The following is a 26,774-nucleotide window of genomic DNA, read 5'->3' as shown; positions in this document are numbered from 1 at the left end:
CACGCACAGTTCTCGCGGCCGGGGTCTCCGCCGGCCAATGGGAGAGGCCCGAGGCCTGAGGGCGGTGGGGCGTGGCATTGGCGACTCCAACAACTGGAGGCCGTCCCAGGGCAGACCAATCGGATTGAGGAGGTGGGAGAAGACTAGCCAATCAGCGCACAGGACGGGCAAGGAGGGTCGGGGGCCGCGTAATCTCCCGCGGACGCCGCCAGCTCCCGAGCTTCAGTCAAGGGAGCAGGGCGTGCGGAGGCGGCTGAGGAGGCTGGAAGGCGGCAGTGGTTGAAGGGGCGATTGCTGACTAGCGGGGAAGGAGTGGGCAGGGATGGTGATGGCGGCGAAGAAGGGCCCGGGTCCGGGCCCGGGCGGCGGGGTCAGCGGGGGCAAGGCGGAGGCGGAGGCGGCCTCGGAGGTGTGGTGCCGTCGTGTGCGGGAGCTGGGCGGCTGCAGTCAGGCCGGGAACCGCCACTGCTTTGAGTGCGCCCAGCGCGGGGTCACCTACGTGGATATCACTGTGGGCAGCTTCGTGTGCACCACCTGCTCCGGCCTCCTGTGAGTGACCGGGAGGGAGTGGCGGAGGTTGTTGTGGGGGGGTACCCCGAGAACCTGGGAGCGGGGTGGGGAGGCCGGGGCTCCGGAGCTCGAGGGAAGGGGGCTGGGGGTAAAGGGCAGCGGGGAGGCCAGGAGACGAGCCGGCTACGGGGACTGGGTCGTCTGCTGCAGCGATGTCGTGGGGAGGGGAAAGGGCAGGGGAGAGGAAGCGAGGCCGGAGTAGGGCTACGGAGGGACGGGTGTGGGTGCAGAAGGACGCCTGAAAAGTGACCAAGAAACTCCCTGAGCGGGCGAGGCGAGCTGCAAGTGGAGAGGGAGAAAGTGCGGAGTATGGAAGGGAACTCAGGGTGGGATGGGGTGTCAGGACTTAAAGAGCCAGAAAATGCCATGCACCTTGAGAAGGGAATTCATGAAGGTGGAAAACAAAAAGGAAAAAGGTGGGGAAAGCCGTCCTGGAGATGGAAAAGCACCTTTCTTCCTTCGGGCTTGTGTCTCTGCCGGAGTGTGAGATGCAGAAGCCAGTTGAAACTTGGTTGAAATTCCTATGACTAGAGTACAGGATTAAAAAAAATTTTTTTTTTTAAATAGGTGAATTAACCCAGATTGACAGCCTAGAGATAGTGGCTGGAAGAGAGCCATGGTCCAGAGTTCAGGTGTAGATACTAATCTTAGCAGGGCTTTGGAATGCTACCCAGAGGGTAAAACTCTTGTGAAATCTAAGAGATGAGAGTCAATGGGTTACCTTGGTAGAGAGCTTAGCTTTTTCAAATGTTTACACATCCAGGTGAGCCATCCTGAAGGGTAATCATTTACACCTTTAAGCTCCCTGTTGCCATGGCTGGGTCCAGGAAGCTCTTCCTAGGTTTTGGGGGGCTTTGTTGCATCATCTAAATGCTACTATTGGCATTGGTGCTGTTGGGTAATGCCAGTGAATTTGCAGCCAGAGTTCTAGCCTAGATTTCTGGTTATATAGTAACCATCCCTCCACACCCTTCTCCACTCCCCCTACCCCCGAATTAAGATATTATTTGATTAGATGCATGATTAACATCTGATACTAGGCCTGGATATCTGTTTGTCAAGGGATTTATTTTGACTATTTTTTAGTCTTATTTTAAGACACTTGTTTTTGTTTTGTTTTTTAAAAAGATATGCTTTCTGGTGGGGGCGCCGTGGCTCACACTTGTAATCCCAGCACTTTGGGAGGCCGAGATGGTGGATCACAAGGTCAAGAGATCGAGACCATCCTGGCCAACATGGTGAAACCCTGTCTTTACTAAAAATACAAAAATTAGCTGGGTGTGGTGGCGCATGCCTGTAGTCCCAGCTACTTGGGAGGCCGAGGCAGGAGAATCACTTGAACCCTGGAGGCAAAGGTTGCAGTGAGCCAAGATTGTGTTACTGCACTCCAGCCTGGCAACAGAGCGAGACTTCATCTCACAAAACAAAACAAAAAAACCGCTTTCCCTGGCTTGATACCTTTAGGAGCCAGGGAGTGAGCAGTATTGTTCTTGCAAGACAGATGGGAGAACAGAAGCAAAGAGAGGTTTTGTAACTTAATCCAGTGCCACATGGGGGTTGCTGTTTCCAGCATTTGTTGTTTGATATTAGTGATGATCATGGCAGACCAGAAATGAGAGTTGAGTTCTCCCAAGATTACAGTCTGGAATTATTTACTTCGTTTTAACCTCCTTTGCTAAACTTCTCTCTGGGTTCTGATCAACCTCATTTGTGGGTTGTAAGGATGAACTCAACTTTGGTCTAAGTAAAAGCCATCGTGGCTCTTGGGATAATGATTGAGAACCCAAACAGTAATGTGTCATAAACTGAGATAGACTCAAATGTAGCAAGAGGACAGAGACTTCAGAGCGGGTAAAGTACCCTGGGGAGAGATGGAGCAACCTTTAGGAGTATGTATAGGCTCCAGGCTCAGTGGCTCACGCCTGTAATTCCCAGCACGTTGGGAGGCAGAGGTGGGTAGATTGCTTGAGGTCAGGAGTTTGAGACCAGACTGGCCAACATGGTGAAACCTCATCTCTACTAAAAATACAAAAATTAGCCCTGCCTGGTGGAAGGTACCTGTAATCCCAGCTACTCGGGAGGGTGAGGCAGGAAAATCACTTGAACCTGAGAGGCAGAGGTTGCAGTGAGCCAAGATTGTGCCACTGCACTCTCCAGCCTGGGTGACAGAGCAAGACTGTCTCAAAAAAAAAAAAAAACCAAAAAACAAAAGACAAAAAAACAGAATACGTATCGGGTAAAGTTGAAAGAGAAAGAGCTGATCCTGAAGATCCTGCTATGAAAAGAGAAATCTCATTAGAGTCTGAAGAGAACTAAAGAGAAGCAGGATGAAACTGATGGATAAAACTGAATAACTGGGAAGTGCTGCTGACGTTACTATTTTGTAGATATTTCTTAAAGTATACCACAGATAACATGTCCCTTTTATACTACTCCTATAATCAGGACACAAAGAAAGCTAACGTATCTGGGACACATTAAAAACCTGGTTTCTTCTCTCCCCCCCCCCCCAAAGTAAATGGAGTCTTACTTTGTTGCTTAGGCTGAAGTGCAATGGCACGACCTCGGCTCACTGCAACTTCTGCCTCCTGGGTTTAAGCAATTCTGCCTCAGCCTCCTGAGTAGCTGGGACTACAGGCACCTGGCTAATTTTTGTATTTTTAGTAGAGACAGGGTTTCACCATGTCGGCCAGGCTGGTCTTGAACTCCTGACCTCAGGTGATCCACCTGCCTCAGCCTCCCGAAGTATTGGGATTACAGGTGTGAGCCATGGTGCCCAGCCTGCTTAGGTTTTTCATAAAGCATTATGAGACTAAATCAGGGAGTGATTCTCAAGGTGGTGGATTTAGAGAGCATATGTTGGTGTTCGGGAAATGAGGCGCTAGACCAGCCCTTTGTTAGGAGGAAATGAGAGTGGAGTGAAAGATCAAGAGGCTGGGCCACTAAATGAATTGAAGGCATGTTGAGATTCTAAGGAGAGAAATATCAGGAGAAACTGCAAGAAAGCTGGAGTTTCCCTGTAATTAGCATGACAAGGGCAAGGCATATAATCCTTGTAAAGGCTGCCAGTCTTAACACAGTATATTACCTGTGTCCCTGTGATGTGCTGTAGGAAGGAGTGGGAGCTGGCAGGTGGGCATAAGGCAGAATGTGAGGCAGGGGATGCTTATTTCTGGAGGCATGGCTCCATGGTGGCACAGAAACCAATTAGCATCTTGAACATTGTGGTAGGCTGACAACCTGTATGTTCATTCATTCGATCAGTCAACACATACTTATTCAGTGCCTATCAAGCCCCAGACACTGTTTTAGGCATTGGAGATAGAGTAGTGATAAGGTTCCCATCTTCACGGAGCTGACATCCTAGTGGAAGCCATGGACTATAAAGAAATCATTCTGTATTGCTAAGAGCTATGAAGTAAAATAAAGTTCTGTGGGTTAGAGATGATACCAAACTGAGATGTGATGCAGAGAGAATTATTATTTTGAGACGGATTCTCACTCTGTCACCAGAGATCTCAGCTCACTGCAACCTCCACCTCCCTGGTTCAATGGATTCTTCTGTCTCAGCCTCCCAAGTAGCTGGGACTATAAGTGTGTGCCACCAGGCCCAGCTAATTTTTGTGTATTTTTAGTTGAGATGGGGTTTTATCATGTTGGCCAGGATGGTCTCCATCTTTTGGCCTTGTGATCCTCCTGCCTTGGCCTCCCAAAGTGCTGATATTGCAGGTGTGAGGCACTGCACCCACCTATTAGTATTTTTTAGATTGAGTCTCACTCTGTTGCCCAGGCTGGAGTGCAGTGGTGTGATCTCAGCTGACTGCAACCTCCATCTTCTGGTTCAGGTGATTCTCATGCCTCAGCCTCCTCAAGTAGCTGGGATTACAGGCACATACCACCATGGCCAACTAAATTTTGTATTTTTAGTAGAGATTGGGTTTCATCATGTTGGCCAGGCTGGTTCTCAAAACTAATGACCTCAGATTATCTACCCGCCAAAGTGCTGGGATTACAGGTGTGAGCCATCATGCTTGGCCTCAAGGAGAAATATTCTTTGTTAAAATGAAGAGGATATTAAGGGAAGAAATAGAAGTACCACACTTAGCAACATAGCCAGAGAAAGGAGACAGCAGGAAGAAATTATGTGTGTTACAAATATGTCTTCTTCTTAAGGGGATAGAGTTGTCTGGGGGCAGTGAGCAAAATTACTAGAATTCCCAGCTGGCTGGATTGGCCCATGTATCAAAGTTGACTGTTCCACCCAAAGTTGAATTTCCTAAGATCTGAAGAAAAACACACATTTTAATATTGGTGGGTGGGTATGACTCTGCTTGCATCCCTGTATTTATGAGCTCATTCTTGTTCTGTCTTTGTTAATGAGAGATATTTTCTCAGCTGTAGCAAAAACCTACAGCGTTGGTGTGAGGGCTTGAGAGAGAGGCTGCTAGTTTCTGCTGTTCCTAAATTTACATACATACTGCCACAATTATAGGTCCCACACCTGACCTAGTTTTATTCATTTGGTTTTCTTCCAGTACCTAATTTCCTTAACCTAGATGTGGATTTGTTTAATTTCTCCAACATACACATATGCTTGTTTGTTTAGTTATATTTCTAACTCTTAGAGGATGAATCTGTCATTTGACGCTTAAGACGGGGTAAAAATTGCTGCTAAAAAGCATCTATTATTTGCAAAGCAATGCTTTAAATGTTCTTTCTTGTTCTGGTTTGCCTGAAAACCACTGTTGCTCAGAAAGAAAAGGATGTTGAGGCCTTAGATTGCATTGACCTAAGAATGGACACTAACTTTGACACCGAATTTTTTCAGTAAAGTATGACATGTTTCCTTGATGTGGCTGTTTGGGTCCATCTTCAATCCATCGTTCTTCAGGCCTTGATAATAGACACTTATCTCTTCTACTTCTGCCCAACTTTACCGTGATAACAGGAGTCAGAATTAAGGTGGGCAGAGCTCTGGGCTGGGTATCAAGAATGTACCTGACAGCTCTTTATTTGTGACAAGTTCCTACCCTCCTTGTGCCTTACTTTCCCTGTCTGGCTTGCTAGTGGTTCTTAGTTGGAACATTTTAATCTCCATTTGAGGAAAGGTATAGTATGTTCAATAATTCCGTACTTTTCCATCTGTCTGGGTTGGAGAGGTACACATGTACCTTGCCCCTGTTTTAGTCCCATTCCTTTATCCCTTCTTCTGTCACCTTTCATGTTCACCTCTGCTGGGCAGAGGTAGGTGGATCACTTGAGCTCAGGAGTTCGAGACCAGCCTGACCAACATGGAGAAACCCTGTCTCTACTAAAAATGCAAAATTAGCCAGGCGTGGTGGCACATGCCTATAATCCCAGCTACCTGGGAGGCTGAGGCAGGAGAATCGCTTGAACCTGGGAGGCGGAGGTTGTGGTGAGCCGAGATCGTGCCATTGCACTTCAGCCTGGGCAATAAGAGTGAAATTCTGTCTCAAAAAAAAAGAAAGAAAAGCCCCTGAGGAAGTTACAAATTGCTAAAGGGATGAGAAGAAGCTTGAGGACTGGTGGTGAGAGAGGTAAGGGCTGAAGGGAGAGAGAAATTGAAATGGAGCCTAAAGGGAAGGGCGGCTGGATGCTATTTGGCCTCTACCTGGCTCTAATAAACATGACAGCTGTTTATCATTGCTGCTGAGGAGGAACAAAGGAAATGGGTTGAAGCGGAATTTAGGAAGAGGTTTCCTAGAACTAGTGAAGCTGACCCTGGAGAGGGTAATGGGAGAGCCTTCCTCTTAGGGACTATTGAAAGTTCCTAACAGGGACTCTTTATGGTGATGTTTGCATCCGAGTTTTGTTGTACCCTGCTCAGAAGCAGAGGAGTAAAATCCCAGAGCAGAGAAACACGATCTGGGGTGTATGAATCTGAACACAAATGTTCAAAGGCAAGGATTTCCCAACTCCAAATTTGGCACAAATAAAAAAGAACTTGGGTGCTGTGTGAAACTGGTTTTTTTCCATCGTTGACCTGGCAGAGCCTTCTTATCTGAACAGCTGAGCAGGTTTGATGTTTTATGAAGCAAGATAGAAGCAAAAATATGGGCCAGCATGAGGGTGATGATCATAGAAAAACAAAAGGCGTGGTACTTGCGGAAGTAGTACTATGCTTAATGGAATCAGGGGAGAGGGAGGGGGGAAAGAGAGGACTGGGCGGACGTTAGCATGTACATATACAAGTGGCGTCAGCTGCCAAATAATTCGGAATGCTTCAAATGCCCTTTAGGTGCCCTGTGAAAAAGAAACTGAAGTGGATGAAGACAACCTGACTGGCTGGAGGCTTGAGTCCTAGTAATAATGTACTTTCAATTGGAAAAACTTACTCTATTCTCAGAAAACAAATCGATCTCCGTTCCTCCCTAGCACTTCCTGGTTAGAAATAGAATGAATTTGCTGTAATTACTTCTTTTGGGAGGGACCTGAGAGTTATGTTGGGGAGCTGGGTGCAAGTAGGAGAGTTGGGCCTGTTTAATTCCAGGCCAGTGACTCACATCTGGTCGCTACATGACCCTGGATGTACCCAGTGCAATGCAGCACACCTAGACCACGTGATTTTAGCTACCGGGAGGAGGGGGCCTCTCGTTTCTAAATTGCTTCTCTCGGCCAGCAGTGGCCTCTCTGATTCAGAAAGAAAAACTGACTCATAGGCCATGTAACTAGGCCCCCTTCCTAGGCTGCAGCGTTGCCATGTAGAGAATTCTCCCTGCCCCCCGACTGTGGCTCTGGTTGTACAAAACCCAGTTTACAGGCATCAAGGTCAGAGCAATGCTTTTTGTACTGTGCTATGGAAACATCCTGTTCTATTAGAGTCATTTGGCCCAAAGCACCTAAATCATTTCTTATTTTCTCTGCCTTCCCATTATCCTATTACCTCTGCTGCCTGCTCCCACTCAAAAACAAAACAAAACTTCCAGTCCAGGCTCAGCCATAAGAAGTTCTGTTGTTCCAAGCATCCCATCTTGATTGATGCCTGTGTTGAGTCCCGCCTCTTCCCCCTAACAAGGAAGCACACCTCCCTGTTTACAGTTAGCTAACAGTTCCTGGTTATCCATTCAGGAAATGTCAATGACCTTTTTGTGATAGGCTTAGAATCTGTTTTTCTAGTGTAAACATAATAGGTTTCACCTTCCCCATGACCATTTCTCTTCCTTCCGCATCCTGGAGTCACATTCTCCCTGATCAATCAGTGCCTAACTGAATAGTATCCTGCTACAGTGAGAAGTATGTTTGTCCAGGCTTCCTGGATTCTTCTTGTGAGCTCCTGGGGATAAGAGAGTGCCATCCTATAATTTTTGTATCCCTCACAGTGCCTCCTATAATGCCTTGTGTTTTGGCAAAGTAAATTTTGTTGGTAGGAGGTGAAGGAGAAGCCCTCTGAGATCACAGGGACGGTGAGGTCTGGCTAGACTTCAGAAAGTCCTGACATTCTGAAGGGGAAGGGCCTAGTGGTTAAGGTGAGAAAGAGTATAAAAGCAGGCTGGCTAGAATTAAAAGCAAAACCAAACCAAACCTAGGAAGAGGCCTTAGAAGAGAAAACGGGACTATATCTGAAATGTGATCCGAAGGCAGTCTTCAGGGCAGATCAAGTTGAAGAGCTGTTGTTTGATATGTAGGAACAAAGCCTTGCTTCTGTTTTTCCCTTAGCTTAGCTTTCCTTGGGAGCATCAGTCCTTTTTGACATTGCTTGTCTTTTATGAGAGTATTTTTGAGACCCTTGTCTAGCAGCAGAATTGCTGCAGACAGCCTCAACTGGAGCTTCCAGTGTCCTGTCCTTTGTTAGAATCTCATAATGAGTAATTTATCATCTGCGGGGTGGCCGCCCTTCACTGTTCGCTCTGTACTGAGTCCGCCTACTCCCTGCCCCCTACTTTTGCTTACATGTTCGCTGCCATTCTCTCATACTTGGCAGGAGTGCTTAGATTCTGTACGTGCACCTGTTAGTGTGAATGTATGTTTTCCCAACTTTCTTTATGAATTTTCAGGATTTTCAGCTGTTAAATATTTTTGTTTCTTTTTCTCCCTTTGCCTTCCTGAGGACGTCAGCTAGGACCCTATTCTAGACTTTTATTTGAACAACTTGATTTGCCTTTTTTTTTTTTTTGAGACAGAGTCTTGTTCTGTCTCCCAGGCTGGAGTGCAGTGGCACGATCTCAGCTCACTGCAACTTCAGCCTCCTGAGGCATGGCGCACGCCGCCATGCCCAGCTAATTTTTTGTATTTTTTTTTTTTTTTTTTTTTTTTTTTTTTTTTTTTTTTTTTAGTAGATATGGGGTTTCACCGTGTTGCCCAGTCTGGTCTCGAACTCCTGAGCTCAGACAGTGCCAGCTTTGGCCTCCCAAAGTGCGCGCCTGGCCATGATTTGCCCATTTATTGTTCATGACAGTAAAAGTCTATAAAGAGGCCTTATCTGCTGAGACTGCTTCCCTCCTGGTCCCAGAGTCTAGCTTGTTTTGCTTTGGGCAGTTTTGTTTTAATCCAATGAGTAGTAGGCCTAGACCAGAATAAAATTTAAGGTGCAAGGACAGGGGAACCTATGAAGCCCGGCCTGGCTTAGCCCCAGGTTTCCTGTGTTAGCACACTGCGGAGACCAGTTGAGTGGGGACAAGGAAGGCTTCTCTTCTCTTGTAATCTCCACAGGGTTTCTGGAGGCAGAACTGGACTCCCAGGGAGTTAACAGAACATACAGAGGAGGCACAAAAGCATTGCCACAGGATACATATTCCTCGCCCATGCCAGCCTCATAGCTCATGGTTGAACTTGACTTCTTCCTGCTTTATTAAAAGATCTAGAAATAAGAAAGTCAAATATTTATTTTCCCAGAGATGCTTCCTGAAAGAGAGGGACCCTGTCCATCCCATTACCACTCCACCCTTCTGTGTAGATACAAGGAGGGCCAGCTGGGGCTAGAGACTGGTTTTTGTCACCAAATCCTGTCTTTGTTAGTGTTATCAAGAATAGTCGTGGGCCTTCATTTTTGCCTTCCCTCTTGCTTGAGGGATTTGTTTTCATGGGCTCTGGGAAGTTGGGAGTGGGCTGCAGGTCTAAAACAATGATAACACAGGAAATGGGAATTGGTCATGCGTCTGAGTTCACAGAAGTACCCCCCTTGGCCTACAGGTTGAACACTGAAACTGTTTGGATCTGAGTTAGGCTAGAGGAGGCTTCTGGATGGGCAGGCTTTGCCTTTCCTCTCCAGAGCGACTAGGCTCATAGGATGTTCCTGACTCTCCCTTCCCTGTCTCTTTGGAGACTTCTTTTTTTGTGGGGTAGGGGGTCTGGGGTTGGCAGGGACAGTGTCTTGCTCTGTCTCCCAGGCTGGAGTGCAGTGGCATGATTTCGGCTCACTGCAGCCTCTGCCTCTGGGTTCAAGCGATTCTCATGCCTCAGCCTCCTGAGTAGCTGGGATTACAGGTGTGGACCACTACCCCCGGGTAATTTTTGTATTTTTAGTAGAGAAGGGGTTTTATCATGTCCAGGCTGGTCTTGAACTCCTGGCCTCACGTGATCCACCTGCCTCGGCCTTCTAAAGTGCTGGGATTACAGGTGTGAGTCACCATGCCTGGCATCTCTTTGGAGACTTGTCTCCAAATATTCCAAATAATTCCTTTGTTTCCTGGAATTATGCAGTAGCTTCAGGTGTGGGGGGGGTGTTCTATCTGAGCTTAGTTTATGTGCTATTGTTTCACCCTTTCTCCCTCCTCCTCCCATGAGCATCCTGCCATGCTAACTTCATTATTATTCTCTCTCTTCCTGTTTCTCTCCCGAAGGAGAGGGCTGAACCCCCCTCATCGTGTCAAGTCAATCTCCATGACAACTTTCACTGAGCCGGAAGTAGTTTTCCTGCAATCCCGTGGAAATGAGGTGAGCTGCCACCAATGGAGTGGTGAGAAGGTTACCCTATCTGCAGGCGGGGCTTTGTTCAAGAGTGTAGGGAAACCTTACGGTCTCTCTTAATTTTTTCATATGTATGATTTCTTTCCTTAGGTGCATTTGTATATTTACAGAACCTTAGTTATACAAATTGTGGTTTGTATAGGCCCCTTTTTCTGTAGTCAGGGGAAGTAGCAATTTCTTTGTAGGATGTGGTACCTGGGCAATGGAGGAGTAGAACGATCAGAGCTCTGGGGCTTGAGCACTCAGTTGACTAGGCCAGCCCTCTGAGGAAGCTCTCCTGGAGCCAGCTCTGCTGCCTTAAGCCTTGACAACCTGTATTTAAATGCGTGTCTTTTACTTGAAAGTGACTTAAACCTCTTCCCCAGCTAAATTTGCTGATCAGAAGTTGCCATCCTTGGCATTAGCAGTACCCCCGGTTATGGGTGATTGGTTTACTTACGGGGTGTCATCAAGGGCTTCTGGAGGTGTCCTGGAAGCCAGAGCTCTGAAAATTGTCCCTGATCCTACCCAAGTCAAAATTCAGTTCTCCATAATCCTCATGGCCCTCTGTTTTCCCTTTTTCAATACATGTCACAAAATGTGACTATAACTTTAGTTTTATTTATCTAAGACATGACCACCCCATTAGATTATAAACGCTGCAAGGATAGAAATCATGTCTGGTTTGTAGGTAAACCCAGATCCTAGCACTGTGTCCATGCTCTATCTATCTATCTATCTATCTATCTATCTATCTATCTATCTATCTATCTGAGACAAGGTCTCGCTCTGTCACCCAGGCTGGAGTATAGTGTCACAATCTTGGCTCACTGCACCTGAACCTCCTAGGCTCAAATGATCCTCCCACCTCTGCCTCCTGAGTAGCTGGAACTACAGGCACGTGCCACCACACTCCACTAAGTTTTGTATTTTTTTGTAGAGGGGGGTTTCACTATGTTGCCCAGGCTGCTCTTGAACTCCCGTACTCAAGTGATCCATCCACCTCAGCCTCCCAAAGTACTGAGATTACAGGTGTCAGCCACCACACCTAGCCAATATATACTTACTGATGAATAAATAGGAAGTGGTGGCCAGGTGCGGTGGCTTACGCCTGGAATCCCAGCATTTTGGGAGATGGTGGTGGGCGGATCATGAGGTCAAGAGATCAAGACCAGCCTGGTCAATATAATGAAACCTTGTCTCTACTAACAATACAAAAAATTAGCCAGGCGTGGTGGCAGGTGCCTATAATCCCAGCTACACAAGAGGCTGAGGCAGGAGAATCGCTTAAACCTGGGAGGTGGAGGCTTCAGTGAGCATAGATTGAATCATTGCACTCCAGCCTGGGGGGCAGTGTGAGACTCCATCTCGGGGAAAAAAAAAAAAAAAAGAGAGATCAAGACCATCCTGGCCAACACGATGAAACCTGTGTGGTGGCACACGTCTGTAGTCCCAGCTACTTGGAAGGCTGAGGCAAGGGAATCACTTGAACCTGGGAGGCAGAGGTTGCAGGGAGCCAGTATCCCACCACTGTACTCCAGCCTGGTGACAGAGCGCGACTCCATCTAAAAAAAAAAAGGGAAGTGGTTTCTTTTGCATTTCATGCTTTCTGCTCCAACTCCTCTGACACCTTCATTCTTTTAGGTTTGCCGGAAGATTTGGCTAGGTCTGTTTGATGCTCGGACATCTTTAGTACCAGATTCCAGGGATCCTCAGAAAGTGAAGGAGTTTCTCCAGGAAAAATATGAGAAGAAGAGATGGTAAGGAGTAGGAAAGAGGTTGCTATGGAAACATGTGCAAGACATTCTTCATCTGACAGTCCAGTTTCTAGAGTTGAATTTGGCCTTCTCACAAAGGATAGACTTGAGTTGATTGTGTCCGCTCACATTCATAGTTAAGGCTAAAATAAATCTGCATGAAAGGACAACTTGTTCTCAGGCACTAATCCTGCAGATTTTGTGTCCTCTCTTTTGGAGAGATAGTAGATTGATTGGAGTCAGGAGGTAGGCCTGTAGGAGTTCATTTTTATAGCTCAGCTGATCTCATATATAGGGAGAGATGGCTGGAAGCACACACCTTATAGTTTTATTCCTTTAACCCATTGTTTCTTTTTTTTTTTTTTGAGACAGGGTCTCACTCTGTTGCCCAGGCTAGAATGCAGTGGCACAATCACAGCCTGGCCAAAATGGTAAAACCCCATCTCTACTAAAAATACAAAACATTAGCTGGGCATAGTGGTGAGCAGCTGTAATCCCAGCTACTTGGGAGGCTGAGGCAGGAGAATTGCTTGAACCTGGGAGGCAGAGGTTGCAGTGAGCCGAGATTGTGCCACTGCATTCCAGCCTGGGGGACAGAGTGAGACTCCATCTCAAAAAAACAAGAAGATGTTTAAGGGGATACTCAAGGTAGGCAGAACTTTGCTGAGTTGTTCAGTTCCCTTCAAAAAAGGGCATTAGTAGAGAAAAATGAAAATAGACTTTGACCCCTGTTACCTATGTCTTCCCAAACACCTAAACTGAGCATGGTCCAAAGTTTTATCTCTCTCTTTACAGCCTAACTATTCTTTCTCAAAGGTATGTCCCCCCAGACCAAGTCAAGGGGCCCGCTTACACCAAAGGCAGTGCTTCCACCCCTGTGCAGGGCTCCATTCCAGAAGGGAAGCCCCTTCGGACACTTCTGAGTGATCCTGCACCGTCTCTCTCAGCTACTGCCTCCACCTCAAGCCAGGTAACTCTCAGATCTACTCTTCATGTTTCTGTTTAGATTTGGGAGACAAGAGCGTCCGTTTCCTAAATCAGATTCCCCAGACTTAGCACACAACAGTGCATGAGCTGTGAGTTGGTTCTTGGCCCTGCTCTTAACCTGTATCTTGTATTTATCACCTTCTGGACCTCATATCTTTTGGAAGTCAGAACCCAACAGGAAGTGGTATTTAGGGAAGTCAGAGTATCAGCTCCCATTCTATCAAAGAAACACAGAAGGGGCCGGGACACAGTGTCTAATACCTGGAAAAGTTGAGGAGTAACAGCCCCAGGAGCACTGCTGGGCAACATTCCTGTGTATCTTAGTGTTACCTTGGCTTATGTGCTATAAAATGCATGGTTCTTGGGCCAGGCGTGGTGGCTTACACCTGTAATCCCAGCACTTTGGGAGCCCAAGGTGGGTGGATCACCTGAGGTCAGGAGTTCAAGACCAGCCTGACCAACATGGAGAAACCTCATCTCTATTAAAAATACAAAATTAGCCAGGCGTGGTGGTGCATGCCTGTAATCCCAGCTACCCGGGAGGCTGGGGCAGGAGAATCACTTGAACCTGGGAGGCAGAGGTTGTGATGAGCCAAGATCGCACCATTGTACTCCAGCCTGGGTAACAGAAGCAAAACTCCTAGCACATTGGTTAGGTGCTGAAAGAGAAAAAATAAAAATGAAACTCCATCTGAAAAAAAAAAGCCTGGTTCTTGGAGCAGGTATACTGAGAAGATGAGGATGATATGAGCTGTGAGAGGGGCTAAGGCAGCTCCTGCCCAGTTGCTTACTGTCTTCCCTCTGTACCTGCCTATCTGAGGGGAGCCAGGGGAGGGCCTGGGGCATGTCTGCGATTCTAAGGGGTATATGCAAATTCCTTTTACTCTAAGTCTGTCACTCAGTCTCAGGCTCGGATATCCCAGGCCCGGAGCACTCAGCCACCTCCCCAATCCTCTGTCAAGAAAGCCAGTACTGACCTGCTGGCTGACATCGGTGGAGACCCCTTTGCTGCTCCCCACACGGCTCCAGCTTTTGCTGCATTCCCTGCCTTTGGCGGTAAGTGGGACTTGGGATGGGACCCTCCCTATAGCATCTATACTTACAATACAAGAAATCCAGGCCCCAGAGGAGACCATGGCTCTAGATCTCCTCATGCAAACAAATGTGAAGGTCACTCTGAAGCAGTGAGGCTGGGAGGATTGGGGTCAGGTGAGTACAGCTGGGATTATGTTTGGGAATTTGATCCTAAAACATTACAGTGAGGGCTCCTAGCACTTCCTTTTAGAACACTGGAAATAGCCTTTATTTTCTCTATTAAAATGGGAGGAAGGGGATTATCATGTTCCATTTCCCCAAAGATTATTCTTCCCCAAAATCAGCAATAGCCAGTAGAGGGCTAAGCAGTGTAGAATCTGTTTTCCTTTTTTAAAAAATTTCAAGCTTTTCCCTCCATGAAAATTTCATGCCCCAAACTAGGCCCGGACAAAAATGTTAATGCCTCATGGAGTAAGGACAGAAGAGGGCAGGGAGTGAACCTGGAGGCCCTGAGTGCCCATGTGCCCCTGTGTGTGTGTGGCTCTGGACCCCAGGCCCCTCCCATTTCCCTCTGAAGAGGACCCTGTGGAAAGGCAGATGTCCCATAAAAGTGGCCTTTGGCCTTTAGAATTAATGGATAGATTACATAGATATGCATATACATTTTCTTTTTTCTTTTCTTTTTTTTTTTTTTGAGACAGAGTCTTGTTTTGTCACTCAGGCTGGAGTAGAGTGGCGCAATCTTGGCTCACTGCAGCTTCTACCCCCCAGGTTTCACCGATTCTTGTCCCTCAGCCTCCCAGGTAGCTGGGATTACAGACGTGTACCACCAAACCCAGCTAATTTTTGTATTTTTAGTAGAGATGGGGTTTCACCATGTTGGCCAGGCTAGTCTTGAACTCCTGACCTTAAGTAATCTGCCCGCCTCGGCTTCCCAAAGTGCTGGGATTACAGGCGTAAGTCACCACGCCTAACAATTTTCTATATAACCTTTATGTGTCTTCCACCTACAGGCCAGACACCTTCCCATGGGGGCTTTGCCAACTTTGATGCCTTCAGCAGTGGCCCCAGCTCTTCTGTGTTTGGAAGCCTCCCTCCAGCTGGTCAAGCTCCGTTCCAGGCCCAGCCAACTCCTGCAGGTAAACTCTGCCCCACTGGCTTCCTTTCTCTTCCAACCATGTCCAGATGTTCACATCCATAAATAACCCTTCATTCACATCCTCACTGTCCTAAAGAACTGTGCAAAGCAGCAAAGCACAAAGAAGCAGCTCCAGGAGAGGATGAGTGTCCAACACATGATTGTCAGGGAGAGAGGGGGTCTACTATTCTGCTTTTTCATGCAAGGAAAATAACTAAGATTGCAACAGGAGTTGTGTGGGTTATACACTAGGAAGCTTCTCAGTAGAAAGTATGGAAGACCTGAGTCCTAGAAAAACTGAAAATGGATGTGACTTTTTCTCTAAGATGCTCTTGTCTGTGTAGTATACTGACCCAAAGGGTCAGGGGTCAAGATAGTCTCCAGAAGTCCTCATCCATCCCTCTAGGGACGGCCTGTAAACTCTATGTTGCTGCCAGCCACGACGGCTCACGCCTGTAATCCCAACACTTTGGGAGGCTGAGGTGGGAGGATTATTTGAGCCCAGGAGTTCAAGGCTGCAGTGAGTGATTATTATGCCATTGCACTCCAGCCTGGGTGACAGAACGAGACCCAGATGAACAGACAAACCCAAAAAACTATGTTATTTAGCCATTGAAGAGACTGTACAGGCCTTCTGAAAGCATTCTGCCCCTTCCTAAGCTCTAGATGTCGAGTCTTCATAGCATTTGTGCTGCCTTCTGCCTTTCGACATCCTGGACACATGGGAGGGCTCTGCGGTGTTCCCTGTCAGGCCCAGATATCTGGGAAAGCCAGTGATGTACATTTTCTTTCTCCCTTCCTCTACCCATCCTTCTCTTCTTCACCCTCACTGTCAGCCAGTTGGATGCTAACTGAAAGTTACAGCTTTGGTAAGTTATTCTCCCCACTCCAGAGCCTAGCCAAGCGCCTCTGATCATAGAGTTTTGAGGGCTGGAAGGAACCCTTACAAATTGGCCATCTGACAGATGAGGCTGTTAAGCAGTTTCCCTAGTCATGCAGCCCACAGAGTGATTGAGCTGAGACCAGAGCCCAGACTTCTTGACTCATGCTCTGCCCACAGCCTTCTCACTGTGCCACCATGAGCTGATTAGCTGCTTTTGTTTTTATCTTATTTTATTGTTTTGGAGGGGGGACAAGAAGAAACATTTTATGTTGATAAAAGTTGGCTGGGCATGGTGGCTCACACTTGTGATCCCAGCACTTTGGGAGGCCCAGGCAGGCAGATCACCTGAGGTCAGGAGTTCAAGACCAGCCTGGCCAATATAGTGAAACCCTATCCCTACTAAAAATACAAAATTTAGTCAAGTATGGTGGTGCGCACATGTAATCCCAGCTACTCGGGAGGATCTCTTGAACCTGGGAGGCAGAGGCTGGAGTGAGCTGAGATCATGCCACTGCACTTCAGCCTAAGAGACAGAGTGAGACTCTCTCTCAAAAAAAAAAAAAAATATATATATATATACTTAAAATAACCATATACCTGTGAGATTCATGAAGCAAAAACTGTTAGACACAATCAGAATTTAATAAGCCAATGGAATAGGAGACGGTAATATGCTTTCCCATATGCTTAACAGACAGATAAGAAACTATAGGAAGCAAAATCTCCATAAATTCTAACAAATAGAAATCACATAGGTCACATTCTGGTTTTTGTTGCTGTTTTTGGTTTTTTTGTTTGTGTGTTTTTTGAGACAGACTTTTACTCTGTTGCCCAGGCTGGAGTGCAGTGGCACGAACAGTCTAAGCTCACTGCAACCTCCACCTTCTGGGTTCAAGCGATTCTTGTGCCTCAGCCTCCTGGTAGCTGGGATTACAGGCACACACTCGACTAATTTTTTGTATTTTGAGTAGAGATGGGGTTTCACCGTGTTGGCCAGGCTGGTCTCAAACTCCTGACCTCAAGTAATCTGTCTGCCTTGGCCTCCCAAAGTGCTGGGATTACAAGTGTGGGCCACTGTGCCTGGCCATAGGTCACATTCTGTATGATAAAAGATTACCTAAACAGAGTTTAAAGGCATGAAACAGATGGGGAAAAGATAAAACATGGAAAACAGACAGAAGTTAGTATCCATAAAGTATTTTTAAAACTGTGAATATGAAAATAGAATAATGGACAAGGGTAACACCCAGAAAAAAAATATGAAAATAGGCTAGGCGTGGTGGCTCACACCCATAATCTCAGCACTTTGGGAGGCCGAGGCAGGTGGATCACCTGAGGTCAGGAGTTCAAGACCATCCTTGCCAACCAAAGTGGTGAAACCCTGTCTCTATTAAAAATAAAAAAATTAGCCAGGCATGGTGGAAGGCACCTGTAATCCCAGCTACTTGTGAGGCTGAGGCAGGAGAATGGCTTGAACCCAAGACACGGAGGTTGCAGCGAGCCTAGATTGCGCCATTGCACTTGAGCCTGAGTGATGAGTGAAATTCTGTCTCAACAAAAAAAAAAAAAAAAAGAAAAATGTTCTCAACCTAACCAGATAAATGCAAACTAGGATAAGATAGTTTTGCACATCATATTGGCAAAAGTTTTAAAGATTGATAATGGCCAGTACTATGTAGCGAAAAGGACCCTCTTGTGGGCTGTTGGCAGAAGTGTAAATTGGTGCAGGAATATCCATTTCGTAAGAAAGGTGTGCTCCTAGGAATGGGAGCATTTGAGGAAATAGCCTGTATAAAGTCGTTATAGATGGGTCCCTTCTGAAATGCCGTCCCAGCACAGTTGATTGCTGTAAAGACAGTTTTTGAGGCAGACTCAAGAGAAGGAAAGTCTCAGATGTCCTAAGGATTAAACCTTTCATCCACTCTCTGGCTGTCTCAAAAAGCAGTTGCTGGGCACGCTGGTGCATGCCTGTAATCCCAGCACTTTGGGAGGCTGAGGCGGGTGTATCACTTGAGGTCAGAAGTTTGAAATTAGCCTGGCCTACGTGGTGAAACTCCCTTTCTACCAAAATACAAAAATTAGCAGGGCATGGTGGTGCACACCTGTAATTCCAGCTACTGGGAGGCTAAGGTAGCAGTGAGCAGAGACTGTGCCACTGCACTCTAACCTGGGCTACAGAGCAAGACTCTGTCTCAAATAAAACAACAAAAACAGTTGATCTACAGCCAAACCCAGAGCCAATGAACATTTACGAGGCTCTTGGCATTACTGGGCGCTTTCGTGCATTATGTCCATGAGGAAAGAAAGAGCCTCCCTTTGCAGGAAACTAGCTCAACCTGGCCCAGATCTAATGCTGATAAGTGGCACAACCCCTTCCCACCATACCATGATCATCATGCAGGTGTTCCTGTGAGTGTGACTTAGCTGTTGGGTGTGAACTGAAAGAGGAGATTTTGAGAGGTGGGTGTCTCTTCTGACAAGCCTGTTTTATTTTTATAGTTCTGAGGGGGAGTATGGAGAGAGGGGAGGTTTTCAAAACTGCTTCTTTCCCTCAAACTGCATTAAGGCATGGTAGAAATCTAGCTATGTGGTATAAGAAGTGCATGAGGGCCAGGTGTGGCGGCTCATGCCCGTAATCCCATTACTTTGGGAGACTGAGGCAGGCAGATCCCTTGAGCTCACAAGTTCGAGACAAGCCTGGGCAACATAGCAAAACCTCATCTCTACCCAAAATACAAATAATTAGCTAGGCATGGTAGTGTGAGCCTGTAGTCCCAGCTACTCAGGAGGCTGAGGTGGGAGAATCAGCTGAGCCCTGAAGGTCAAGGCTGCAGTGAGCCAAGATCACGCCACTGCACTCCAGCCTCAGCAACCAGAATGAGACCCTGTCTCAACAACAACAAAAAAGTGCATGAAATGAAAAGCAAACAGGAACGCAGTGTTCCTTGGTCCACTGCCTCCTTTGTGAGAATGCAACCTCTGTGCAAAGAGCCAATGTCACCTGGGCTAGGGACGGTTCTGCCCCCTAGTGTCCACAGAAAGAAACAGCATGGCTTGCAGCCTCAGAGGAGCAGCCTGTCTTCCCAGCCTGGTTCTCGCAAGGGGAAACTCCTGGAACTTGAAGGACCACAGCAGTACGAAAAGTCAGCCATCTGAGGAGAGGGCGCCGTGCTCTCGTGGAAATTCCACACACCCTACTCAGGGGCAGGCAAGCAAGGAAAGGCCTTGGCAGGGAGAGTCAGTAGAAGATCCAATACTACACTGCTGGCTTTTTTTCAGACACACTTGCTCTGTTGCCCAGGCTGGAGTGCAGTGGCTCGATCTTGGCTCACTGCAATCTCCCTCTTCTAGGTTCAAGTGATTGTGGTGCTTCAGCCTCCCGATTACCTGGGATTACAGGCATGTGCTGATTTTTGTGCTTTTAAGTAGAGACAGGGTTTTGCCATGTTGGCCAGGCTGGTCTTGAACTCTTGACCTCAAGCGATCTGTTTCCCTCAGCCTCCCCAAGTGCCAGGATTGCAGGTGTGAGCCACTGGCCCCAGCCCCACCCATCTGGCTTTCTAGCCTGGCTTATATCCTGTGGATTAGAAAGGATTGATGACCAAGTATACACAGTGGCATTGTAGCCTTGCCCAGGAGGAAGCTGGCAGCCAGCACTTGTTCATCTAGAAAGCCCAGGCATTTAGGAAAGAGGTGGAAAGAGGAGCACTGTCTTACAAGCGCTGACACTCAGAGGGAGTGGGGCTTTGGGACCTGACAGCAGGTAGGCACTGGGCACTTCAGCTCCCCTGCTAGATTCTCTGCTTCTCCAACTTAGGGCCTGGGTCACTGTTATTTATGTATAGTGCCTGGCACGTGGTAGATTCTCTTTCCCCGCCCCCACTTTTTTTTGAGACGGAGTTTCACTCTTCTTGCCCACAGTGGAGTGCAATGGCATGATCTCCGCTCACTGCAACCTCTGCCTCCCAGGTTCAAGCAATTCTCCTGCCTTAGCCTCCCAAGTAGCTAGGATTACAGGCGCCCACCACCACACCTGGCTAATTTTTGTATTTTTAGTAGAGATGGGGTTTCACCATGTTGACCAGGCTTGTCTTGAACTCCTGACCTCAATCTGCTCACCTCAGCCTCTGAAAGTGCTAGGATTTCAGGTGTGAGCCACTGTGTCTGGCCAATAAAGCCTTTTTCCATCTGGGCTCTCCTTATACATTCACAGCAGCCCAGAATGGTCAACAGGGTCCCAAGATAGAGAGGAGGCTTTCTTAAAATGACAGGGACTGGGTGTCTTCCCCTGAGACAAGATTGCCAGGAATTGTCAGGACTCTTGGCCCTCACCTGTTTTGTAAGATTTCCATGTGGGCCTTGCCCTCTGTGCTTTTTCTTCTTGGCTGTGAGGAGGAGGGAAGGCTGGAGAACCCAGCAGCAGGGCTGGCCCTGTGAGTAGTGCGTCCAGGCTCAGGGCATCAGGGTGGCCTCCCGAGAGGAGGTGGCTTAATGGGGAAGGGATAGTGCTGAAGGCTGGAGGCTGCACAGGCCAGGAGCCTCCTGAATGTGATGGGACTTGCTGTCCCCCATGGCGCCTCTGTCTGCCCCTCCCTGCCACGTTCTGACAGATAGAAATGCGAGTTGAAGAAAGAATAGGCTTTTCCATCTCTTGAGGGAAAAGTGGGACATGAAAAGCAAACTGGAGCAGGAGGAGGACAGCCTGACCGAGGACAGCTCTCCTCTCCACAGTGCAGCTTTGAGCACAGGGGGGCACGGAGAAGGGCTGGGCTGTCACCTTGCCCAGAACTCGGTAGGAGACAAGACCTCCTGAACTGGGTGGTCCCTGGGAAAATGGGCTGGCTCAGGGAACCCAGCGGGTGCCTGTCATGCCATGACTCTTCACCACCACCACCTGCATCTCCTCTTCTGCCCCTCCCACCTTGTCTCAGCCCCTCCTATTGTATTTCCCACTACTACCCAGGGAGCAACCAGGGGACTCCATTTGGTGCCGCTCCCCTGGCACCCACCAGTCAGCCAAACACCCTTGCAGATGTGGGCAGCTTCCTGGGACCCGGAATGCCAGCTGCAAGTGTTCCTAGCGGGTAGGTACAGACATCAGGCAGTCTGCCCTAGGGCAGGAGAGCTGCCTGAAGCCTGGCCTTGCCCCTCCCAGCCCCACTGGCATCTCCTGGCCACTCTCCCCTCTCCTCTCCTTCCTTGGTCAACCTGGAGAGCAGGGTGGTTTGGGGTCTCCTGGCTCTTCGCTCAGGTTTGATCGGCCCTGGCAGCTGGACATGACCTCTCTTCCTGTGTTGTAGCCTCTTCGGGATGGCTGGCCAGGTCACCCCGCTCCAGTCTGCCACGACAGGAGGCAGCGGCAGCACAGGGCTGGCCTTTGGAGGTGAGTCCGGCCTATAGATTCCCAGGGGAGGGGACCTGAGACCAGGAGGAGCCTGGGGACTCTGGACTGGGCGGGAAAGGGAGAGATTAAGAGGAATGCTCAGGCATCACAGGATGCAGCACATGAGGAACCCCATCTTTCTCTCCCGCCCTCCCCATCCCACCTGGCAGCCTTCACCAACCCTTTTGCAGCCCCTGCCACGCAGCCCCCGCTGCCTTCCACCAACCCGTTCCAGCCCAACGGCTTGGCACCAGGTAAGCTTCCAGCACGGTCCCTTGCCCTGACCATCTGAGACTCCCAGGGTGCACACTACCCTGCAGCCTCTCCCTTAACCCCTCGTCTCATGCTGTCAGGAGAAGCAGACAGCCTGGTCCTTCCCCTGCCCACATGGTGCCAGGCCCCTGAGCACCCAGGTCACAGAGCCAGATTTTAGAATTAGAAGCACACAGGCAGCTATTTACCGGAGATGACATTGAAGACTGTTTTAGAGTTGACCGACAGTAGCAATGAATCTCCTCTCTCCAGCCCTCAGCAGTGTCCCTTCAGGCACCCAGCCCCAGTCCCTTCTGTGCCCTGAAGCTTAAACCACCTGAAACGTTCATGCTGTTCCTGGCTTCCATCAGCTCCAGGCTCTCTCACCCTGGCCCTCCCCAGCCTCTGCTGCACTCCCCGCAGCCTCATGCTGGCTGAAACCTCACGGCCAGAGAGAGGAATAAGAGTGAGCACAGCAGAGCTGTGTGGTAGGCCCGCTGCTGAGGGCTTCATGGCCCTGATTTAATTTTCACAGCAACCCTAGGAGAGGAACTGTCCCCATTTTAGAGATGAGAAAACTGAGGCATGGACAGCATTAGACGTTTGTGCCATTTTTGCAGTTTAGCAGATAGTGGGAGGCTAGCCCAGTCCTGTGCCACACCCGTGCCTGGAACCACTGTGCCCTACGTGCCCACGGAGCAGGGAGAGGGCAGGGTTGTTTGGTGGTGTGAGAAGCAGAAGAGTTCCATAGCTGGTTAAGGGTATTTCCGCTGGGTATCTCCTGTTAGGGGAAAACTGTATGCCATTTTCCCATCTTGGAGGGACTTAGGAAAAACAGTTCTCCAGCCCACCTTCCAGAAGTTTGCCTGAGCCCCCTGTCTCTCATTCCATAGGGCCTAGCTTTGGGATGAGCAGTGCTGGACCAGGCTTCCCACAGGCGATGCCACCCACCGGGGCCTTTGCCAGCTCCTTCCCAGCACCGCTGTTCCCCCCGCAGACCCCGCTGGCTCAGCAGCAGAATGGTAAGAGTTGCAGAAGTACAGGCCCCTTACACCCCATCCCCTCTCTGCATAGAGATCAGTGGTCCATTTGACCTCATCAGAGCCCTTGCAGTGCTCTTTCTGACCAGCAGGGGGCGGGGACCAGGGAAGCACCAGACCTGCCCGGGGAACTACCTACCTACCACTGCTCCATTCCCTTACTCCTGCAATTTATTAGCAAGGCCCCCTTGCTGTCCGCCTGCAGGAAAGCGGGTTGGTGTGAGCTGTGTTACTGCTTTTGGCCCCCCAGGTTCTTCCTTCGGGGACTTAGGATCGGCCAAGTTGGGGCAGAGGCCGCTGAGCCAGCCAGCAGGGATCTCCACCAACCCCTTCATGGTGAGTGCCTCAGCAGGAGTGCTGTGGTGTGGGGTGTGGGCTTTCCCTCTGGGACAATCCTTTCAAAAGAGGCTGATGTGAGGTGACACCCTAGCCCCTTCCTCTGTAAGTTTGTGTTGTCCAAGCCAGGGCTGAGCTTAGGCCTCAGCTTTTTTTTTTTTTTTGAGACAGAGTCTCACTCTGTTGCCAGGCTGGAGTACAGTGACACAATCTCGGCTCACTGCAACCTCTGCCTCCTAGGTTCAAGTGATTCTCCTGCCTCAGCCTCCTGAGTAGCTGGGATTACATGTGTGCGCCACCACGCCCAGCTAATTTTTGTATTTTTAGTAGAGACAGGGTTTCACCATGTTGGTCAGGCTCGTCTTGAACACCAGACCTCATGATCCACCCACCTCGGCCTCCCAAAGTGCTGGGATTACAGGCGTGAGCCACTGCACCTGGCTGGTCCTTAGCTCTTTTGGGTAGTGGCATCTCCCACGCCATTCCAGCTCTGCCTTTGGCTCCCTTCTCCCTCACTTTCCTTTTTTTTTTTTGAGACAGTCTTGCTCTCTCTCCCAGGCTACAGTTCAGTGGCCTGATTTTTTCTCATTGCAACCTCCCCCTCTTGGGTTCAGGCAGTTCTCCTGCCTCAGCCTCCTGAGTAGCAGGGACTACAGGTGGCACCACCACACCCAGCTAATTTTTACATTTTTAGTAGAGATGGGATTTTCCCATGTTGGCCAGGCTGGTCTTGAACTCCTGACCTCAGGCGATCAGCCTGCCTCAGTCTCCCAAAGTGTTGGGATTACAGGTGTGAGCCACCACCCCTGGCCTCTTCTCTCACACTTTCCCACTGCCCTCAGCACAGCGATTTTTTAAGAGCAAAGACTGATGGCTGCCTTTCTTGGCTTCCAGCTCTTCTCCCCTAACCAGAAAATGTGTTGTTCTTTCTTTCCAGACTGGACCCTCATCAAGCCCATTCACCTCCAAGCCTCCAACCACCAACCCCTTCTTGTAGCACTGTGCTTTTTAGGAGGCCTCTTCCCTGCCTTCTGGGGTTCCTCTGCTCCCTAGAGCTCTCATGACCATTTGCCTGTGGGCATTTCTGTGGGCCTTGGGGATAATGGAGGTGCTAATGCTTTGCTTGGGGCCTGCAGGTGAAAGGTAGCTGTCCTCAGATTCCACAAGGCCTCTGCCCCTCCCTTCTCCCACCCCCACCCAAGCAGGAAGCCCAGGAGGAGTGGGGGCAGGGCCTGGCCTGGAGGAGTGATGGGGGGATTTTTTTCAAAAGATGAGTTAGAGCCCTCCTCCTCCCCTGTCCTCAAGCACTGTGCTCCCCTGCTCCCAACCCCATGGGCAGAAGACGTTGTGGACACAGACTGGCCAGCCTTCTCCTGTGGGATCAGCTCTTCCCTGGGCCCAGCTGTGTTCCTCGTGGATGGGAGCGCAGTGGGGATGGTGGGGGAAAGATGAGGCACAGTGTTGATGGGGCAGTATCCAGACAGTCCTGAGACCCAGAAGGCCTGGGTGGCCCAAGGGCTCTTGGTGACCCAGCTTGGCCAGCACACCCTTTCCTCCTGCCCCCACCCCCTACTGAAGGGGTTCCCCATTGTTTTGCTTCTCCAGTGCCCCTCCTCATCCTGGGTGCCTGGGATGAGCAGTTTACCTTCAAACTCACCCAGGCCCAGCAGTCCTGTCAAGCACTTTAGTTAGCCCTTGGTGTCATGTTTGGATACCAGTGTTTTATATTTATATAGAGAGAAGATTTTCTAATATAGCCTATTATATATAAATAGATCTATATGCACATACATACACACATATATATACACGCCCAGCCGATCTCCTGCTCCCAGACAGCTCTCGTATGTGGGGAATGGGATGAATCCCCATCTGTGCCTCAACCATCAAAGCCAGAGCTCCATGGCTGGAGGGGGGCAGCTCCGTGTCCTGACCCCCACCTGCCCCAGAGCCTGGGTTTTCCAGGGAAAGGCTTTGTGCAATTGCCTGGTCTTTTTTGTTTTCTCCATGTGCCTCTCCTGTCCCCAAATCTCTGCACCAAAGCTCATTGCAGGTAATGTTGGAAAAGAACTGCATTTGAACGAAAGAGAAAACAGCTCTCATGGTTTTGCTTCGGGCCAGTTTGAGGGGTTGAAGGTCAGTCAACATGACCGATCCTTGACCTGGCTCTGCTGGGCTGGACTGCCTGGGCCAGTGATGTCACTGCCATTGACCAGAGACAGGGCAGAGCCAGTCCCTGTCTGGACCAGAGTCCTGCATTAGCAATGGGAAGAAGCGTGGCAGGAGAGGGGCTGCCACTGCCGGGGACTGGAGTTTGATGTGAGCGGGAGTACCCACTAGGGTGGGTGAAGAAGGTTGGTGCCAGTGTGGAGGTGGCAGTAGACCCTTCCTGGGCCTGGGACATTCTCTGCCCCGGGCTTTTTCCACCGGAGGATGTTGTGGCAACAGCCATGGTGCCTGGGCTATTTGTGTGGTGACAAGACAGGTCTGATCAGGGGTGGGTGGCAAATACCTCACCTGGCTGGGCAGAGGCCGCCTTGCTGTTTGGCCCAAGGCCAGGAGAGGCCCCTCCCTTTCCACCATTGCCCTGGCCCCGTGGCCCTTCATTCTTGGGGTTTGGGTCTTCTACGGAGAGAGAGCAGTAAGGAGATGTGGGAATTGGGTATTTTTTGGGAAATACCTCTAGCTGTTGCTATTTGCAGGGCTGGCCTTGGCCTCCCTGTCTTCTGAGAATCAGCACCCGGCCTGTCTGTTCCTATTCTGGCCTCTGCCCTCCTTCCTGGGTGGTCCCCTGGGTCTCCCGCCATACTTCGCTCTCTGGCCTTTGGGTTCCAGCTCCTCTTCTCTGCCACCCTAGATTGTTATCTGTGTACCTCTACTCATTCTCTTACCAGTTCTTTCTGCTTAGAGCAGGAGGAAGGGAAGCTGGAATCTGTTGCGGTGTGTCAGGAGGATCCTTTCTGTTCTTTCCCCCAGCTTCCGTCAGTCTACCCTTACGCCTGGAACACTGACGTTTGGAACTGAGGCCAAATTGAAGGGCCTTCCCCTGTTTCCATCACCCATGCTGTCTCCTGGCATCTCCTCGCTGTCTGGGTCCAGTCCCAGGTCCTCCCTGCAGACTCCCTCCCCTCTGTCCCACAAAGACTCCAGCCTGCTCACTCTCTAGAGCTAGATGACCAGTCAGAACTTAGGCCAGGTCAGCCTGAGGCCCAGGGAACCTGGGCCTCAGGCTCACACTAGGAGCTGCCCTCCTTGGCCGGCGACAGCCCAGTACCTCAGGCTCCAGTTCTCCAACGAGCTTCCTCTCCTGGAGAGTAGCAAAGAATGGAGAAGCCCTGGCCTGATAGGAAAGGTAGAAATCATTGCTTGGTAGCTGCAAATTCAAGCCTACTGTACACACCACAGGGCTGGAGTGACTTGCCGGGACTTCTGGCCAACTCGGGGACCATGCTGTGCAGGCGGCAGTCCTCTAGCATGGCCCCAGCAT

The 26,774-nt window shown here is 49.3% G+C and overlaps 1 protein-coding gene across 4 annotated transcripts; it reads left to right on the top strand.

Moving 5' to 3' along the window:
• The first annotated feature begins 224 nt into the window (after positions 1-224).
• On the top strand, positions 225-25,380 carry AGFG2 (ArfGAP with FG repeats 2). 4 transcript variants are annotated; one of them, XM_008982573.5, is made up of 13 exons: positions 225-549; positions 10,371-10,464; positions 12,121-12,236; positions 13,050-13,203; positions 14,123-14,276; positions 15,269-15,394; positions 16,230-16,262; positions 21,240-21,360; positions 21,577-21,659; positions 21,830-21,913; positions 22,805-22,933; positions 23,202-23,287; positions 24,225-25,380. In XM_008982573.5, the coding sequence occupies exons 1-13, from the start codon at positions 323-325 to the stop codon at positions 24,282-24,284; spliced, it is 1,467 nt and encodes a 488-aa protein (XP_008980821.1). In that variant the 5' UTR covers positions 225-322; the 3' UTR covers positions 24,285-25,380. The 4 variants fall into 4 exon arrangements, with proteins under 4 accessions (XP_008980821.1, XP_008980818.1, XP_035137048.1 ...); XM_008982570.5 differs by having other exon boundaries at positions 14,111-14,276; XM_035281157.3 differs by lacking the exon at positions 16,230-16,262.
• Positions 25,381-26,774: the final 1,394 nt, after the last annotated feature.

The sequence above is a fragment of the Callithrix jacchus genome, chromosome 2 (assembly GCF_049354715.1).
Source record: "Callithrix jacchus isolate 240 chromosome 2, calJac240_pri, whole genome shotgun sequence".
Classification (NCBI taxonomy): domain Eukaryota; kingdom Metazoa; phylum Chordata; class Mammalia; order Primates; family Cebidae; genus Callithrix; species Callithrix jacchus.
The sequence above is the reverse complement of the archived record's forward strand: the minus strand, read 5'-3'. Positions and strand labels throughout refer to the sequence as shown.

Excerpts from the sequence above, each read along its gene's own strand:
- AGFG2 (XM_008982570.5), top strand. The coding sequence starts at position 323 with ATGGTGATGGCGGCGAAGAAGGGCCCGGGTCCGGGCCCGGGCGGCGGG. Across the intron at positions 15,395-16,229 it reads GGCCCAGCCAACTCCTGCAG|CCAGTTGGATGCTAACTGAA; the intron begins GTAAACTCTGCC and ends CCTCACTGTCAG. Across the intron at positions 21,361-21,576 it reads GCTGCAAGTGTTCCTAGCGG|CCTCTTCGGGATGGCTGGCC; the intron begins GTAGGTACAGAC and ends CCTGTGTTGTAG.